This window comes from Emys orbicularis, chromosome 14 (genome assembly GCF_028017835.1).
Source record: "Emys orbicularis isolate rEmyOrb1 chromosome 14, rEmyOrb1.hap1, whole genome shotgun sequence".
Classification (NCBI taxonomy): domain Eukaryota; kingdom Metazoa; phylum Chordata; order Testudines; family Emydidae; genus Emys; species Emys orbicularis.
This window is the reverse complement of record NC_088696.1, coordinates 39,141,866-39,162,357: the sequence shown is the minus strand read 5'-3', so window position 1 is coordinate 39,162,357 and position 20,492 is coordinate 39,141,866. Positions and strand designations below refer to the sequence as shown.

General features: G+C 41.7%; 1 protein-coding gene across 1 annotated transcript in view; it reads right to left on the bottom strand.

Moving 5' to 3' along the window:
* Positions 1-20,492, bottom strand: part of KCTD19 (potassium channel tetramerization domain containing 19) — a 34,085-nt gene that overhangs the window by 13,381 nt on the left and 212 nt on the right. The window contains exons 2-5 of the mRNA XM_065416804.1: positions 18,720-19,019; positions 7,248-7,398; positions 5,643-5,834; positions 410-532 (exon numbers count right to left, since the gene is read on the bottom strand). Of these exons, the coding sequence (XP_065272876.1) occupies positions 410-532; positions 5,643-5,834; positions 7,248-7,398; positions 18,720-19,019 (766 nt within the window). The remainder of the gene's footprint in view (positions 1-409; positions 533-5,642; positions 5,835-7,247; positions 7,399-18,719; positions 19,020-20,492) is intronic.

Below are 20,492 nucleotides of genomic sequence, written 5' to 3'. Positions count from 1 at the left end.
TACCCACATGGAGAACAAATATTTCATAATGAGCTCTTCAATCTAGCAGAGAAAGGTCTAACAAGGTCCAATGGCTAGAAGTTGAAGCTAGACAAATTCAGACTGGGAGAAAGGTGTAAATTTTTTACAGTGAGAGTAATTAACCATTGCAACAACGTATCAAGGGTCATGGTAGATTCTCCATCCCTGGCAAAATTTAAATCAAGACTGGAAAATGCTCTAGTTCAAAAGGAATTATTTCAGGTAAATTCTATGTCCGTGTTACACAGGAGGTCAGACTAGATGATCACAATGGTCCCTTATGGCCTTGGAATCTATGTATCTATGAATCACCTCAATATTCAAACACCTTAGCTGAGACGGGAAGTGAATGGGAGAATACACTGAAAATAAAGTGACACCAAATTACCCCTATAAAGCTTCACTGCATCGGTAAGGTTAGGAATTCCCAAAGTTACAACTTCTGCTTCCAAAACATCTATGTTGGAGAAATTATCAGGCAACAAAATCTTCTCTGAGCGAAGAAAATTTACTTGAAAAATAAAGACAAAAACCGAAGTGTTAATTTTGTCATTTACCTGTCCATTTACCTGTTCACTCTAGCAAAAACAATAGGCTGTTGACATTTCCCCCTCCCTCCCCAACAATAATATATTAGTTATTTTATATTATAGCAGTAAACCAGGAGATTCTTGGTGTTTGAAAATAAATACCTGAAAACTAATATAATCATAATAGTTTTTGAAGATCAAGATGTAAAATCAAATGTCACTTTACTTTAAAGCATAGCAAAATGATAGGTAGTACAATCCACAAGAATCAGTTTGGTTTCATTTGCAGCAAAGTTCCACATGACTCAAATATGGGCTATTCTGCAAGCAGAAATCCTTCCTGAAGTATGCTTCAACATAGTTTACCACGGGCTGATGAATTCTGATGCAAGCAGGTCCTTCAAAAACACCAGGGCAAAATTGTGGCAACATCAGAAAAACACTTAGTGGAGGAGCTGTGGTTTTCTGCCACACGTCAAAAGGGTACATAACTCTTTTGAAGCTAGATGATCCTTTCATAAATGAAAAATTATTTTGTTACTACCAGAGAGATAAAGAACCCAATTCTCATATACACTAAGACTCTTTTCTACGGCTTTGGTAGTGTAAAGAGGCTTTAAAAAGGGGGTGAAATTTACTCCCACTTTAAGATCCGTTTATACTGTTCTGGCAGTGTAAAGGACTCTTGGTGTAAATGCGAATCAGGCCCACCATCCTTCTTCCACCTGTTCCACAGCATATTAATGGGACTATTTACATAAGCAAAAGCTATAGGAACATGCCTTAATCCCATATTTGACTTTAGGATATTTTAAATTATTATTTTAACTTTGACATAAAAATTAGTAAATATATATTATTGATTGATTGATTGTAGGTAAGCTTACATTAACATATACTAGTTGAGAATTACATTAAAACAAATATAAGCTTTTCTTTTGGTTCAAACTATTCACCATTAGTGCTATATATTCTGAAACCTGCATAACAAGTTTGATTTGCAGTCTAATTGAAATTTGTTCCAGTACATACATTTCCTTCTATTAAGGCTACGAGCAGTGGTTTCAAAATATTTAGACCATTTTGTCTGTTTCAAGGTAATCTGTACATTTTGACCATATTTTGTGGTATATCTTAATGTTTGTCCTTTTTCAATAGCTAGTTTGTTCCTTGGATGCTGCTTTCAGCACAATGGGAGGCTACAGTTTGTTATAAGTCTCTTTTCTCATCCATATCAAGGGGATTCTATGCTTGGCAATCAGCAGTGCCAGTGGCAGAAAGGGTTTAACACTGTCAGGGTATGTCTACATTGCAAACAAAACCCCGTGGCAGCAAGTCTCAGACCTGGATCAACTGACCTCCCAGGGCTCATGCTAGGGGCTAAAAATAGCAGTTTAGATGTTCCTGCTCAGACTGGAGCCCAAGCTCTGAAACCCAGTGAGGGTGGGTCTGAAAGCCCGAACGGCTACACTTCTATTTTTAGCCCCATTGCACAAGCCCCATGAGCCTGATATATATAGCTGGTACTGTTTTGCCAGTAACATTTGGTATTACAGTTGGGATTTGTAACCTGAACTTTTGCATGTATATACATTTCCACATGAAGTGAAGAAAGGTACCCCTTTGAATATATCTAATATAGTATCTAAACTTTTTTTTTTTTAATTTTAGAAAGTTTCAGTGGCATTATATATGCTTCATGTAGCATTTTGTGTTCTACAGCCATTTACAGTATAACTATATATACGCACACACATTTATGGATAATGTTTTAATGTTATCACGAGTCTTGTCTACATTAGGAAATTACCAGTTGCCAGCAATAGATGTCATCAGTGGCTGCAGCTGAACTAGTTCTAGAAATGGTCTAACTGCAAACAGAGGGAAAAGCCACAGAGAGAGTGTGAGGTAAACTTGCAGGCCAAGTTGCCTGACAAGTGAAGCTTGTTGCACTGCTACCGAGGCAGCTTCTCTATAGCTCACCAGAGAAGATGTCTGGTCTGACTAAATTTACCGGGTCTGTTGGACTGGGAATCCCATTGTGAAGCTTAAAATATCCAAGGGAGACTGAAGGGATATGGATGAGGGACTACAGGCAGGTAGGATGAGGGGTTGGCAAGGGCTGTAGGCAGCAAGCAAGTTAGTACAGTTACTCAGCCTCACTGCCCAGCCCAACTCCCCAATTCCAAGGCCCTCTCTCCATTCCTCCAACTCCCTTACCTCACTCACTGTGGATTAAGGTAATATCTTTTACTGGACCAACTTCTGCTGGTGAAAGAGACGAGCTTTTGATCTTACACAGAGCTCTTCTCTGAGCCTGGGCTTGAAGAAGAGCTCTTTGTAAGTTCAAAAGCTTGTCTCTTTTACCATCAAAAGTTGGTCCAATAAAAGATATTACCTCACCCATCTTGTCTAATAGCCTGGGACCAACACGGCTACAACAACGCCGCATACTTAATGCACAGTGAAAGTTTATATTTGTTTTTAAAATGTTGTATGTTTAACATAATACAGCCTATAATCCTATGCCTGGATTAGTGACATACAGTTCTATGGTATCAGCATATACAGAGACATGGGGGGAGACAGTGTTAGTTCAAAGTTGGCACAAAGCTCACCTTGCGCTCCCTTGATCCTGAAATGGCCGTGTGTTGGGCCAATCCCCTGACAGAAAAGCAGCCCAAGGGCTTGCACTGAATTATGCTGGATGCCAACAGCCCCCCAATACCTGACACCTCAGCTGAAGATTGGCATTGTGCCAGGGAGCCCTAGCCATTGCGCCAACTCTATCCCATGCACCACCAGCAAGGAGGAGGTGGTGCAGGGATCACTGCACTAGATCTGTACCAGAGGATTCCACCAAACTGGAGTAATCCTTCTGGTGTCAGATAAATTGACTATCTGGCCAGATTCTGCTGGAATCACACTGCAAAGCAGCAGCCCCAAACCTGAGACCTCCTGGCCCTATATTGTTTGGTAACCCTAAACATAAATTCCAGAATGCAAAGTCACACATTTTCCTCAGCTTCTAAACTAGCCTGGCTGTGGGCCCGCATATTGATTGGGACACTTAAGAAACGATGCTCAGAAAAACTGCATCACATGGAGGTTGCACTAAGGTGAGATGAAGTCCCCACATGTCCTGTTGCCGCATCGTGGTGTACTGGCCCAAGGAAAACTGGTGGGTAGGAAGAAAATCGAAGATTTTGGTTTAAAAATAAATGTTATTGGAGACTGACTTAGAAGTAGGTTAGTACCAAAAATGATCCAGAGATAGGGTGACCATTGTAGCCTGATTTAGAGAGTACTAATAATATTATTTTTTATTTATTTTTAATTTTATTTAACTTAATTTGATTAATAATATTAATAATAATTAATTGTTAATATTAATTAATATGGGTTTTAGGCTTGCCAATTTGTTTGATTAGAAGATAAAAGTTTTTGTTTTGAATTAGGCTTTACAGAATTTACGAAGGATTTTGGGGGGTATGACAGGAAGCTTACACTGACACAGATATAGCCTTATAGATTTTTTATTAAAATTAATAATAGTAAGTAAATGGTAAAATACTTAGAGTTACAAAGTTACAATTGCATTATTGCTATTTAAAAGATACATATGATAATATAGTATTATATGCAACAAAGCTTTGGTTAATATATTTACTTTCTTTTTTTTTTTTTGACAACCTGGTGGTAAGAGACACAGGACCAGCCTTGCAGTTGAGGTTTTTTAATTTTTGAGTGCGGGATGCAGTACTTAGGAAAAATTAATGCTAAGAGCTATTAAAGCTGACTAGGGTTTACTTGACTAACTTAAACTTAAAATTAAAACCTAATAAACAAAACTAAGAATAAAACTTAGGGAAACCAAGCTTAGTTTAAGAAGAACAAGTATAGCCTACTAATACTAGTAGTTATTGTAAATAGATAGAATAGATAGAGAGATAGAGTAGAAATAGAATGTAAGTGAGAATGATAGAGCGGAGTGCTTTAGCGAGGTGGGTTATTTTTTTTATAGGGCACAAGTGCCGGAATTTTTTTTTTTTATGCCCAAATTTTATTTTTTACCCACAAAATGTTAGGGTACGCTTACTCCATAGGCTAGTATGTATGTGCGTATTGATGACATGTACCTACGCACATATGTTTTTTTGTGGTGTACCTGTTAAGTTTGTAGGTACAAATTAAAAAAAAAAACCCATGCCATTTTTTATTGTTTATTGGTTTAAATAAAAGGCTATAAACATAGGCATGGGTACTTATTTATTTAGGGAACAAAATATAGGTTAACTTTGCTTTTTAAGTAAAAGGTTTTAATATAAATATACTAACTTTGCCTTAGCTTAACATACAAAATATGGCCTGTAGGTTTTTTGCATTACAGCCAAACTTACTTTAATATAGATTTATAAACCGATTACAATAAACCAAATACTTTAACTATATATATATATATACACACACACACACAAGCAAGCAGGTTAGCCCTATAGGCTGCACCATACAGCCCGTTTTGGCCGGGACAGTCCCTTTTTTAAGCCCTGTCCTGGCCGTCCCGATTATTTTGGCAAAAGTGGGCATTGGTTCAGTTTGCTTTTGCCAACTTTATCAGTTGCCAAGATTAAGCCCAAACAGGACAAATGCCTGCTTTTGTCAAAAAAGCGGGGTGTGGGGAAAGTGCGGGGGGGGGAGTGAGCCGTGACACCAGCCCCGCACAGGGGGGCAGCAGGGCTTGGACGGGGGGGAGGGGCAGGCAGGGCTCAAGCGAGTAGCAACGCCAGCCCCAGCCTCGCACAGGCAATAGGCAGGGCTCCGGTGAGTAGCGATGCCAGCCCCGTGTGGGGAGGGGAGCTCGGGTGAGCGGCTCGGGCCAGCCCCGCACGGGCAGGGCGGTGGGAGTGGGGGCTCGGGCTAGCCCCACTTGGTGTCCCTTTTTCCCTTTGGGAAATATGGTCACCCTATACAGAGATACCAGAATGAAACTGAAGATGTTGAGAGACGGGGTAGAGTATAATTATTTGTAACTTATTCTGATAGTGCTCAAATGTGCAAGGTGCTTTCCAAACAGAAAAGAATGAGGTTTACCTATGAAACGGAATTCACTGCATTCACATTCTATCAGAGCTGCATTCTCCAGGAGCCACAGTAAATTATCATCATTGACTAAAGTAGGGTACTTTCCCACCAAGTCTAATGGCAGAAAACAGTAATGCACTTCCTCTTCTGTATCAAGTAATGGTGTATCCATCAGCCCCAAGGGAGCTTTATCATGTAATCCTAGAGGGAAATCAGAGGAGATCAATACACAAACAAGGAAAATTGCCATTGATTTTGTTACTTCTGTTGGTGGAAGGTACAAAGAGTTCTTCTTAGCATGGGTGTTCATGTCTTCTCTCTGAACACAATATGACACATATCAAAGACTAATAATGGGAAATAGAATCTATAGTTGTTAATGGGGAGTTATCAGCGTGTGTGTGTGTGTGTGAGAGAGAGAGAGAGAGAGAGAGAGAGAGAGAGACAGACAATTTGGGGGATCTGTTTATGTACAACATATTAATTCTGTTTGATTCTGGGGATTCTCTGTGTGTATTTGTGCCAGACTGCAAACTCCATTTTGAATGTGGGGCTTGTCTGCCTTCTCTGTTGCCTTTTTACCTTCATTTTGGGATGAAATTTCAAGGGATGGTGACACAGGGTTAACAAAGGAGGGTTGTTAGATCTTGATAGTCTTCTATTGTATGGAAACACCCTTGGGACAAAGAAGGCAGACTAAGAAAACCAGTCCATCTAGGTAGGCTGCTAACTAAGCAATGGATCACCTGGCATGGGGACTTGGATCAATAATCTAGAAGAAAATATAAAATTGCTGCTAATAAAGTTTGCAGATGACACAATTTACCAAGGGTCATGGTGGATTCTCCATCACTGACAATTTTTAAATCAAGATTGGATTTTTTTTCTAAAAGATCTGCTGTAGGAATTATTTTGGGAAAGTTCTCTGGCCTGCATTATACCGGAGGTCAAACTAGATGATCACAGTGGTCACTTCTGGCTTTGGAATCTATGAATCCATGATTGGTAGGGTGGCACATAATGACTAAGACCAGTCACTAGATCACTTGGTTAACTGGGAACAATCAAACACCACACACTTCAATAGAGCCAAATGTAAGATCATTCAGGAGCCAAGAATGTTGGCTACACTTGTCAGATGGGGTACTGATTCCTGGAAAGCAGTGACTAAGAAAAGGACTTAGGGGTCATTGTAGCTAAGCAGCTGAACGTGAGTTCCCATGGCAATGCTGTGGCAAAGGGGGCTGATGTGATATCTTAACAAGGGAGTATTGAGTAGGAGTAGGGAGGTGGTGTTTCTTCTGTATACAGCATTGGTGAGACCCACACTGGATACTGCACCCAGGTAGGTGCACGCCCTGCTTGGATGCACACACCAAAATCCCCAATTGTATGTGCACGTAACTAAATGTGCACCTTTGCTTTCATATAATCAGTCATCTGGAAATTGAGCACGTCCATACAAAGCACAACATATTAAGGACCTTCAGATTCTAAAGGGTTTTAAAAATCCTAGTTTTGGCTGAACACAAGTGAGTGTTTATGACCTACAGAGTGTGCTGAGTAATTTAAAGTACCAGGTACATTCACAGAGAGGAGGACTGGGACATCTACCTGTAAATGCTGGGCTTTTGATAGGAAACTCTGATGGCTTGCTGATACATTTTTGCGTTCTCCAGTAATTCATGGATGCTCTTTCAGCTATTGGTATATCTGCAGGTCGCACACGCAGATTATGTTTCCCTTCCTTCAAATTGTCTAAAGTCTGTTAAGATATAGAAAAGTTATTGACTATTTTAAATTCAAATAAATAGTTCAAAACACAAAAGTAGGCACAGATGATACTCTAATGCATGGTGAACAGCCCTTTGCATCCATAAAAAAATGCCATGGAATATTGTACAATAAGTCTGCAATAGCTTCTATAGGTATGATCAGGTACAAACTTAGAATGTCCCTATTTATGGTAGAAATAAGAATGGCAGGTGGATTTTCATAGGAATGTGTAATCTAATTAGAGCCCTCATATATTCCAAAAAGTGTATTTGGGTCTACATGCCTCACCCCGTGACAGTACAGTACAGCCAACATTCACAGTTTTATCACAAATCTCACAATATTTTGGGAAGGGAGAGGAGGGTAAAGGCTTTTAGGAATTTCTGATTTCTACCTTCAATGTTGTAAAGTTTGGCCCTTACCCCAAAGGGTCACCATCTCCCATTCCTGTCAGTGGGACTGAGCAGGGGTGCAGAGGATAGACGGGGGGGGGGAGGGGCGGAAGGCCTAGGGGAAAGTGGGGAGCAGTAAGGAAACTGAGGTAGAAAGTGGAATAGGCAATGACCTACTAGGCCTGGGTAGGGCGGGGGATAGGTTTGTTGCTCCCACACACCAGGCAGGAGGATAGAATAAGGTAAATCCCCTTCAGGTAGCGAACAGGGAGGCCTACATTTTTGTGTGTGCATTTAAAGTTGAATTTTGAAAACGAGATGGTCACGCACAAAGTGGGGTAAGCAACTTCTCCCACGAGATGAAAATCAAGATGAGTGAAAAGCAATGTGCTATATTAGTTTTTAAAACTCTCAGAAATCTCTCCTGTTTGTTGTCTAACTCTTGAATGTTGAGCACTTTGATTTGGCAATGTTAGCATAGAAAATGAGAAATAAACAGGCCCAGCACAAAGGCTGAAGGACCTGCTGACATCATGATGGGAGGTTATTGGAATTAAGGGACTAGGAAGGAGAGTAAATCATAGAATGTCAGGGTTGGAAGGGACCTCAGGAGGTCATCTAGTCCCACCCCCTACTCAAAGCAGGACCAATCCCCAGACAGATTTTTGCCCCAGATCCCTAAATGGGCCCCTCAAGGATTGAACTCACAGCCATGGGTTTAGCAGGCTAATGCTCAAACCACTGAGCTATCCCACCCCGAAATGTTTAGCATCGTATAAAAAGTGCCCTGGTGCTAGTAGTAAATAGTATCTTATATTCAAAATTTTTGTTCCACCCAAACACCTTTTTGTTTTGTTTTGGCCACTGAAGCAAAAAATCTGTTGTTCGCTCAGCTCTACCTGGATTACATAAACCAAACATCAGTCCCAAGCACCAACCATTAAAAAGAGCTCTCATCCTACTTCACAGAGATGATCAACAGAATAAAATCAGTAAAACTTGTCCTAACCCAGACCAGAATGCAACCACCATCCTGAACTCCTGACTAAATCCAGCTCTATCACTCACAACAAAGGAAAGAAGTCCTGAGGAATGTCTACGTCCTTTCCTGCAGGAAAAAGGGTACATACAATGCAACAAATTAGCTCATATCCACCAACTGGGGCCACTCCCCCACCTAAAAACTAGAGTAAGCCAAGTTGATATTAATGAAACAAGAAATCATTTCTGGAGAAAAGTTAATAAACATGTTTTCTTTCATAATTTGGATGTGCGGAATCTGAAAGTGATGTTTACCAAGCTGAATCTGAACTTTAAGGTAAGTAAAAAGAAAAGAGGAAAAAAGAAAACGGTTACCATTTGTAACATAAAAACAGAAAGTAAAGGAGAGGTACTAATTATGGAATATTTTCCTAATTCTGGAAACTGTGCTATCAGAAAATGCAGGGAGCAATCTCTGTCAAACATCAGACTCGCTGCTTCCTCTGGTCACTTGATGTTATGCACTTAAATTTTGTTGGTTTTGCCATAAGGATGACATTTAAGATTAAGTAAATGAACTACTTTTTCAGGTATTTTTGATATGCGAAGGCGTCAAATGTACTGCTATGCATTGCACAAAGTATCATCCACAATATAGTATGTTATAGTTTATTTCTGTAAGTTCTCCTCTTTCAAAAATATAAATTATTAGTAGCTAATTATTAGCCATAACCACTAAGCTAACCTAAAGCGGACTTTTGCTTACAGTGTGGGTTGAGTATCCATTTGGATACCTAAGCCACGGCATAAGCTACATACTGGTAAATATAGATTATTTATTTATTCAATATTCATATGGTATTTATTCATTATATTTATTATTATCCTCAGGTATCCCATAGACAAAATATGAAGGCACTCTTGAACTAACAGAAGTTACTAGATCACAGGCCCTGGTTCTCATGGGAGACTTCAATCACCCTGATATCTGCTGGGAGAGCAATACAGCGGTGCACAGACAATCCAGGCAATTTTTGAAAGTGTAAGGGACAATTTCCTGGTGCAAGGGCTGGAGGAACCAACTAGGGGCAGAGCTCTTCTTGACCTGCTGCTCACAAACCGTGAAGAATTAGTAGGGGAAGCAAAAGTGGATGGGAACCTGGGAGGCAGTGACCATGAGATGGTCGAGTTCAGGATCCTGACACAAGGAAGAAAGGAGAGCAGCAGAATACGGACCCTGGACTTCAGAAAAGCAGACTTTGACTCCCTCAGGGAACTGATGGGCAGGATCACCTGGGAGAATAACATGAGGGGGAAAGGAGTCCAGGAGAGCTGGCTGTATTTTAAAGAATCCTTATTGAGGTTGCAGGAACAAAGCATCCCAATGTGTAGAAAGAATAGTAAATATGGCAGGTGACCAGCTTGGCTTAACAGTGAAATCCTTGCTGATCTTAAATGCAAAAAAGAAGCTAACAAGAAGTGGAAGATTGCACAAATGACCAGGGAGGAGTATAAAAATATTGCTCAGGCATACAAGGAGTGAAATCAAGAAGGCCAAATCACACTTGGAGTTGCAGCTAGCAAGAGATGTTAAGAGTAACAAGAAGAGTTTCTTCAGGTATGTTAGCAACAAGAAGAAAGTGAAGGAAAGTGTGGGCCCCTTACTGAATGAGGGAGGCAACCTAGTGACCGAGGACGTGGAAAAAGCTAATGTACTCAATGTTTTTTTTGCCTCTGTCTTCACAAACAAGGTCAGTTCCCAGACTACTGCACTGGGCAGCACAGCATGGGGAGGAGGTGACCAGCCCTCTGTGGAGAAAGAAGTGGTTCAGGACTATTTAGAAAAGCTGGATGAGCACAAGTCCATGGGGCTGGATGCACTGCATCCGAGGGTGCTAAAGGAGTTGGCGGATGTGATTGCAGAGCCATTGGCCATTATCTTTGAAAACTCATGGCAATCGGGGGAGGTCCCGGATGACTGGGAAAAGGCTAATTTAGTGCCCATCATTAAAAAAGGGAAGAAGGAGGATCCGGGGAACTACAGGCCAGTCAGCCTCACCTCAGTCCCTGGAAAAATCATGGAGCAGGTGCTCAAGGAATCAATTCTGAAGCACTTCGAGGAGAGGAAAGTGATCAGGAACAGTCAGCATGGATTCACCAAGGGCAAGTCATGCCTGACTAACCTAATTGCCTTCTATGAGGAGATAACTGGCTCTGTGGATGAGGGGAAAGCAGTGGACGTGTTATTCCTTGACTTTAGCAAAGCTTTTGATATGGTCTCCCACAGTATTTTTGCCAGCAAGTTACAGAAATATGGGCTGGATGAATGGACTATAAGGTGGATAGAAAGCTGGCTAGATCGCCGGGCTTAACGGGTAGTGATCAATGGCTCCATGTCTAGTTGGCAGCCGGTATCAAGCGGAGTGCCCCAAGGGTCGGTCCTGGGGCCGGTTTTGTTCAATATCTTCATTAATGATCTGGAGGATGGCGTGGATTGCACCCTCAGCGAGTTTGCAGATGACACTAAACTGGGAGGAGTGATAGATACGCTGGAGGGTAGGGATCGGATACAGAGGGACCTAGACAAATTAGAGGATTGGGCCAAAAGAAATCTGATGAGCTTCAACAAGGACAAGTGCAGAGTCCTGCACTTAGGATGGAAGAATCCCATGCACTGCTACAGACTAGGGACCGAATGGCTAGGCAGCAGTTCTGCAGAAAAGGACCTAGGGGTTACAATGGACGAGAAGCTGGATATGAGTCAACAGTGTGCCCTTGTTGCCAAGAAGGCTAATGGCATTTTGGGCTGTATAAGTAGGGGCATTGCCAGCAGATCAAAGGACATGATCATTCCCCTCTATTCAACATTGGTGAGGCCTCATCTGGAGTACTGTGTCCAGTTTTGGGCCCCACACTACAAGGATGTGGAAAAATTGGAAAGAGTCCAGCGGAGGGCAACAAAAATGATCAGGGGGCTGGAGCACATGACTTATGAGGAGAGGCTGAGGAAACCAGGACTGTTTAGTCGGCAGAAGAGAAGAATGAGGGGGGATTTGATAGCTGCTTTCAACTACCTGAAAGGGGGTTCCAAAGAGGATGGATCTAGACTGTTCTCAGTGGTACCAGATGACAGAACAAGAAGTAATGGTCTCAAGTTGCTGTGGGGGAGGTTTAGGTTGGATATTAGGAAAAACTTTTTCACTTGGAGGGTGGTGAAGCACTGGAATGGGTTACCTAGGGAGGTGGTGGAATCCCCTTCCTTAGAGGTTTTTAAGGTCAGGCTTGACAAAGCCCTGGCTGGGATGATTTAGTTGGGGTTGGTCCTGCTTTGAGCAGGGGATTGGACTAGATGACCTCCTGAGATCTCTTCCAACCCTGATATTCTATGATTCTATGAAGCACTCCTGAACTGTATCTTATGAACAATGCATTATTTGCCAACAACAAGTGAAAAGGGACAGCGTTGTTGCTTCTAGTGAACAGTGATTGGCTATAATACAAGAGGCAACCAATGCAAGACAGAAACTCCGGGGTTTCCAAAACAGGGATGCAACTGATAAACTTCTGTCAGCTCTTCAATCTGAATGCAGGCAATCATTACTTTGGCATAAAAACCATTATGCAACGTGCACAGATAAAGGTAAAATTAGCAGACTTGGAAGTCCATTGAAGGTACTTCATCCCCCAGTAAGGGTGAACTGCAAACCCAATCTTGTGTTACAATCATCAAAACTTTGACAGTACTTCAGAGCAAGTTTCCCCCAGTGTACTGGAGTCTTTGCATTTTCTGCCAGGGTGGAAGTGCCAAACAAAAACTTTCTTCTGTAAAAACTGTTGAGAATGAAGCCATATTTAGGCCTAACAGAAGCCTGCTTTGGATTTTATGCATCTGTTCTGATAACATTTAACAACATAAGCCTAAGTAGAACTATGTACATTAAGAAAATGCAGACTAATCATGTTTAGTGTTGCGCATGTGTAAGCAATTACAGAGTAATCGTGTTTATGAGAACAAGAAAAGATACAGTAACTATAAAACTAGAAAAGACCAGTTTGGACTAACACTAATCTTGTACTGAGCGAGGAGGAGAGTTAACAGGGAAATGAGAGACTAATAGGTATGTATAAGAAAAGATAAAGTTATAAATAGGTTTGTGTAACAAAGAGAAGCTGATGCTGTATTGTCTGGTGCTGGACGCAACTGTGATGAGATCGTCCTGTTAAGCTTCTCACTTGTGAGTATAATTGATCGCTACTCTGAGTGTTTTGCCTTAATAAATATTCGTTACACCCATCTGCTGAGTAAGTGAACCTCAGTCCAACAAGATTCAAAATGAACAAACAAATACATGAGGCACCAGAGTATGAACATGAGCTCTGTGTATGTGTAGCTGGTGTAAGTAACCTTATAGCCTCAGAAGGAAAATACCACCCTAACTGCTAGAAGCATTTCTTTGGAAAAGTAACAAAAAGTAAGCATGAAACCACTCAGCGAGGTATTGACTTGCCAGTGGTCTGAATTAGTATTGGGTTAAAACACTGCAGAAAAAGGCCATGTTTTGGAACTTTTTATGGACTCATTACAGTTTTCTCTCAAATGCAGCCGATGGAGAGGTTCCACATTCATTTGTAAGCCATCTGGCAACCTTTTAAAAAAAAACCCAAAAAACATATTCTACATCTTGATGATGCTTATGAGTTCACTGTCTTACATGATCAACCTGCTTCAGAGAGACAAATATTATTAGTGCCTGTCAAATTCCACCATATCCCTTTCTCTAAACCAGCGGTTTTCAACCTTTTTTCATTTGCGGACTCCTAAAATATTTCAAATGGAGGTGAAGCACCTTTGGAAATACAACTTGTGGTCCGCAGACCCCTACCATAGAGTCTTAGACTGAAAACTGACTGAACAGAATTCAACTATAAATGTTGCACTTGCTTTGCATGGTATTTGACGCCACATGAGAAAGGGCGCTAACCTGTGGGCTTCTATGGTAATGACAACCCGTCTGGGTTTTGACCTGATAGATGGGGGTATTCATTTACTTTTGATTGATCAGAAAAATGGAATGCCTTTTCTGGGATCTGAAACTTTATTTTCATAGTCACTTTTTGTGGATCCCTTAGACTGCAGGGACCACAGGCTGACAACCTCTACTCTAAACTGTTAGACAGAACAGGAGAAGAAAATGTATCAACTATTACAATATACAAGACTGAGGTGGAAAATCAATTTCTCTCAATGATACATGTAGCACTGAAATTATGCTCAGCTATACTTGCTCATCCCAGCTAACTGTCAGGGAGGAAGAGGCACTAGCTTGTGTCCCATAAAGTGATTACATGTTTTCGTGACTCCTCTTGGGTGGCCAGTCTATTCTTGAGGCAGGGGAAGTTGAAGAAAGTGATGATAACAAGGAGGAGGAAGAGGACACAGAAGATGACATTGCACGAGTACGGGAAGATAAGACACAGAAATCATATATGCAGTGTTGTTGTAACCGTGTTTGTCCCAGTATATTAAAGAGACAAGGTGGGTGAGGTAATATCTTCTATTAGACCAGTGGTTCCTAAACTGGGGTTCAAGAACCCCTGGGGGTTCGCAGAACATTACAGGGGGTTCGCAAGAAAAAAATCATTAATGGCGGCCAGAGGACCCCGGCATTGGAGGCAACAGGTGGGACCTGGTTGCAGGGCAGACAACCAGAGCCCCAGGAAGAGCAGGGCCGTGCAGTTGGGGCTGGCAGCCCAAGCCCTGCCCCCATCAGCGGGGGAGCCGGCAGCCCGAGCCCCAGGGAAAGCGGGGCCGGGCAGTTGGGGCCGGCAGCCCGAGCCCTGCCCCTGTCAGCGGGGGAGCCGGCAGCCCGAACCCCAGCGGTCTGGCGGGGCTGGTAGCCCCGAGCCCCAGGGAGAGCGGGGCCAGGCAGTTGGGGCCAGCAGCCCGAGCCCCAGCGGTCAGCGGGACCTGCAGCACAAGCTCAGTGGAGCTCAGTTGACCGGGGCGGTCAATGGGGTCTAGCAGCAGGAGCCCCAGGGAGTGTGGATCCGGCAGCCCAGGCCCTGGCACGGGGCCAGTAGCCTGAGCCTTGTGGCGGGCAGGGTGGCAGCTGAAACCCCCAGACCTGCAGGTGGCAGCTCGGACTCCTGTCCTTGTCAGACAGGGGAAGTTGGCATGGAGGGCAGAGTGAGCAGGAGCAGTGCTGTACGTGGGGGGTGGTCCAAGCTAATTTGTCCCTCGCAGGACACCCTCCTAGGGAGAAATCTCGTGGCGGAAGAAAAGCTGTTTGGGAGCCAAACCAGCCGGAAGCACGTTGTAGCCAGTGTAGCTGTGTTAAGGTGCCTCTGTAATTGTCACTCTCTCTGGAGTGCTGTTTTGCGTCAGTGAGACTTGAGTGAAGCTTCTCATTTTCTAGTTTGTGGGTTGTTAGCAGTCTCTCTGGGTTGTTTTTATTAGAACTTTTGTACACAAGTTCAATGGATAAGTGGCTGAAAAAGGAAAGTGTAAAGACGCAAGAATCAGCTAGTGTTTCCTCAAGTCCACACTGTGGAACATCTACGTCTAACGATCATGATGGTCCTGGAAAGTCACTTACAAAGAAAAGAAAATATGATGAGGATTATATAAAATATGGCTTTACATGCATTGGTGATCAAGAATGTCCAAAACCACTGTGTGTGATTTGTGGTGATGTTCTAGCAAACAGCAGCCTCAAACCTTCTCTACTTCGGCGCCATTTAGAAACTAGGCATCCTGCACAACTCGACAAGCCTGTTGATTTTTTCAAGCGAAAATTAGCTGAGAGGAAAAGTGACATTACCAGTTTTATATCCAAAGCAAGTACTGATAATGAAAATGCACTTGAAGCATCATACCGCGTGAGCTACCGAGTAGCTAAAGCATCAGAAGCCCATACCATAGCAGAGAGCTTGATTGGTCCCTGTATAAAAGACGTAGTTCATTGCATGCTCGGAGAAAAGGCTGCAAAAAGGATTGACATGGTACCTTTGTCCAATAATACGTTGTCACGAAGAATTAATGACATGTCAAATAACGTAGAGACCATAATTGTACAGAGAGTGAAAAATAGTCCATATTATGCTATACAGTTGGATGAATCAAATGATGTAGCTAATCTAGCTATTTTGCTACTGTTTGTACGTTATGTGAATGAAAGTCTGGTTGAAGAAGACTTGTTGTTTTGCCGACCACTGGAAGAACGTACAACTGGAGAAGATATCTTCAATCTGACTAATGCATATTTTCAAGAAAAGGAAATAGATTGGTCTCGTTGCCTAGGCATCTGCACTGATGGGGCCACATCAACGACGGGGAAGTATACTGGATTTGTAGCTTGAACAAAAAAGGTTGCATCAAAAGTTTCTTGGACTCATTGCAGCATCCATAGACAAGCCCTCGCAACAAAACACATGCCTGAGGGACTGAAGGAAGTGCTGGACAATGCAGTGAAAATGGTGAATTTCATAAAATCACGGCCAACAAATTCCAGAATATTTCACGTACTTTGTGAAGAAATGGGTAGTATACACGATTGTCTGTTGACCCATACTGAAGTTAGATGGCTCTCACAGGGCAAAATCCTGGTGCGCTTGTTTGAGCTTAGAACGGAAATCCTAGTTTTTGTCAACAGCCACCCTTTCCACCTTGCCAGCTGTATGGAAAATAATGTCTGGCTCCAGAGCCTAGCTTATTTAGCAGATATTTTCTCAAGAATTAATGACCTAAATTTATCTCTTCAAGGTCTCAATATAACAGTTTTCAATGTGCAAGACCGAGTTGAATCCATGATAAAGAAGTTGCAGTTCTGGGAAAGTTGTTTGGAAAACAATCGAACTGAGTGTTTCAGTAATCTTCATGACTTCCTGGCAGAACATAAACTTCAGTTGGATCAGTGCACTAAAACCAATATAACTGCACACCTAAAAGGACTTTGCACAACATTCAGGGATTACTTTCCAGCTATATCAGGCGATAATGACTGGATTCACAACCCTTTTGATGATACCACTTTCTCAACACAGATATTGAACACTGAGGAAAAAGAGAAATTGATTGAGATCTCCTGTGATTACGAACTGAGAAGGAGTTTCAGAAATCTGTCATTGATCAACTTTTGGCTGAGTTTAAGAAACGAGTACCCCCTTCTGGCAGAAAAAGCTGCTGCAGTTTTGTTACCATTTTCAACAACATACTTATGCGAGAAAGTGTTTTCCTCGTACGCACATCTGAAAACGAAATACAGAAACAGACTTGATGCCGAACCAGACCTGAGACTTTATCTTTCTCCAAAGGTTCCGGACTTCAAAGAGCTATGCAGAGCAAAGCAAGCGCATCCATCACACTGAGGAAATTTAAATTTAAAACCCTGGAAATATTCATTATTAGAAGGGGGTTCACGAGATTTCACAATTTAGAGAAAGGGGTTCGCGGGCTGTTAAAGTGTGGGAACCACTGTATTAGACGAACTTCTGTTGGTGAAAGAAACAAGCTTTCGAGCTTACACAGACCTCTTCTTTAGGTCTGGAGAGCTCTATGTAAGCGCAGAAGCTTACATACAGAAGTTGGTCCAATAGAACATATTACATATTACCTCACCCACCTTGTCTCTCTAGTATCCTGAGACCAACACAGCACAACAACACTGCATAGACAGATACTATGTAAGGAATTAGGTATATACACTGAAAACGTGTTCTTAGATTCTGTGTCAAGGTATAAGTCACCAGCGGAGGTGAAGAAACAGGTTTTCTGTCAGACAAAAGATGTTTATTTATCTATCTCTCTGTCAGATTTAAATTAAGCATTGTAAGCTGATATAATGGATGCCTATTTACATATGAAGTTATCAAAGAGGTTAGAAGTCAACAAAGCACAAAAGAGAAACTAACCACAGTACATACAATGAACTTTAGGGATATAAGAAGGCAAACAAGACACCCCCTTATCCTGTATGCAGGAAGTAAATGGGCAGTGCATTTACACTCATGAAAACGGGACCTCAGCCAACCTTGGCTGAAGATGCAGCAAAAGACATTGGGTGAGATAAATTTCTTTAGACAGGCGGTTAACCTGTTGGTTAAGTTTAGTCTCTAGAAAGCATGTTATAATTTTGTTTCCAATATCCTTACTCACTATAACTTGAATCTTTGGTAATAAACTTCTCCTTGTTTTCACTATAATATAGGTAAGTGCTGTGATATTAAGCAAGGTACTTCTGCTTCTGAGTTGAATCACACAAGCTGGTGGGTACACTGTTCCCTTAAGTACAGCAGACCTGGTATTTCTATCAGTGTTCAATGGAAAAAGGGCTGGGTGCTACAGAGGAATGCTTCAAAGGGGCTTGGGGACTGAGGTGCACCTACTGCTAACCTGCAAGACAAGCTAAAGGCTGGCAGAGACCAGAGGAAAGCATGTGAGTGGCTAAGCTGATGGTGTCAGGGAGCTGATACCCGGTTAAGCACAAGCAAGAGTCACTCAAGCTAGATGCAGGGAGCAACCAGGTGATTCACAGTCCTGGGTACCCTGAGAACCATCACACGCTCACTGGGGGTTTTTAAGAACAGGTTGGACAAACATCTGTCAGGGATGATCAAGTTTTACTTGGTCCTGCCTCAGTGCAGGGCCTGGACTAGGTGACCTCTTAAGAACCCTTCCAGCCCTATGTTTCTATGAATCTGTGTTTTTAATATGAGTAAGGACCTTTCAATGGCCTCTGATGGAAAGGTCAAATGTCATATTTGGGATTTATTTCTGTACTCAGCAGCCCATAATGAATGAGTGTACATGGAAATTAATTGTTAGGCATCCATTCCAAGCATCTATATATTCACACATACTCTGAAATCTTTATATGGTCATTATTATTTATGAATGAACAAAAGCTGTATAAAAGTAATACATAACATCACACTGTACCTGCAATAAAGGTGTCAGCTTCAAAATTAATGCTTGTTCATACAACAAATTCAATTCAGCACAGCTGGAAAAAGACAACTTTGAGGTATGTAGATAATAATGGATGTGTCTAAATGTGAATCCATCTCTGTCGATGAATAGTCTTGGGTTTTCAGATGGAACCAGGGCAGAAGATTCTTTCCAAAGCAGGGATTCTGGAAACTGAGCAATTTTACTTTTCGGAATAGAGAAATGCCAGCCGCCAACATTAAAATGAATTGAGTCCTCTTCTGTGGATTCATTAACTGTCTCTGGTTCCTTCTAATTGAAAAAGAAAATCATATCAATAGGCTAGAGTGAACGGGTAGGTTCTGAAGCAGTGTCTTATAATAATTTATTTCAAAATGCCATTGGTCTTTACATTTGATTTTCCATTTAGTGGCAGCACACTTACTACACATTTTGGGCCTGCTGAAACAAGTATGCATATGACCAATTACATTACCTACACAATCACTTGTGCATACAAACACCATATTTCACACAAATATGGTAACTGTGCATGCAAATTAGGCAAACACATATGCATTTTTGTGCATACAATACATGTCTAAACTTTTGAAAGTCAGGTCCAAAATGTATAGTGAGTGTGTTATCACTGAATGAAAAATAAAATGTAAAGAATAATATCATTCGTAGATGCTCAAATAAAATTGAGCATCTAGTAAGTACTTACATGGCTGACAACAATGGATCTGACTATAACCACTTACACGGATGTTTGACAGAACTGTAACTCAGTTGGCTTCAGTGAAGTTCAGTGATTTATACTAATGTGAGAGCAGCCTGGCCCCAGTGTGTGTAGTAGCAGAAAACACATAGCAGTAAAATCCAAATAGAACAGTGCTAATAAGGTATTATCCTAAACAACTCTGAATAACACATTCATGCATCTTACAACTATCACAGAAAAATATGTTGTTGCTATCTAGAAATGCATATATTAACTATTATTATGGAAGGTCCAGTCACAGTTCTGATGATTTCATAAGGGGGGGACGGGGAGATTGCCTGGGTGCCCTAATAGTGAATTTCCATAGGTTAACACATTTGGACTTCTTTTAAGGTGAACCTTAACCCTGAAGTACCTGGGTTTTAATGCTTGTTTTTGAGATAATTACAACATCCCTGTAAAATTTTTAGTCTAATTTCTCATACTCTTAACGTTAACTAATGCCTTAAGATCATTTTATCTAGACATTTCAGGTGAAAATTTATATATTTATACATTTATATCCATATGACAAATTTCTTTAATCAAGAAAGACTAAAGTTAGACCCGGTCTATACTATGAAATTAGGTTGGTATAACTACGTCACTCGGGGTGTGAAAAATCCACACATCCCGGCGCAACACAATTAAACCAACCTAACCCTCAGTGTAGACAGCGCTAAGTCAATGGGAGCGCTTCTCTTGACAACATAGCTAATACCTCTCGGGGAGGTGGAATACCTACACCAATGGGAGAAGCCCTCCTGTAGGCATAGGTAGCGTCTTCCCTGAAGCACTACAGCAGCTATTCCTGGGGAAATTCTGCACCAAAAATTCAAAATTCTGACCCCTAGCCTCTCCCATTCAGTCAGGCACATCTGACCCTGTCCCCGTGTGTCCCTGCACCTCCATTAGCGATTCAGCCAGGCATATCTGCACATGTCCCCATGTGGCCCTGCACTGCCACTCCCATTCAGCTCCTGTCTCAACGTTGTCACCCCACTAGGTCCTGTGACTCTCCC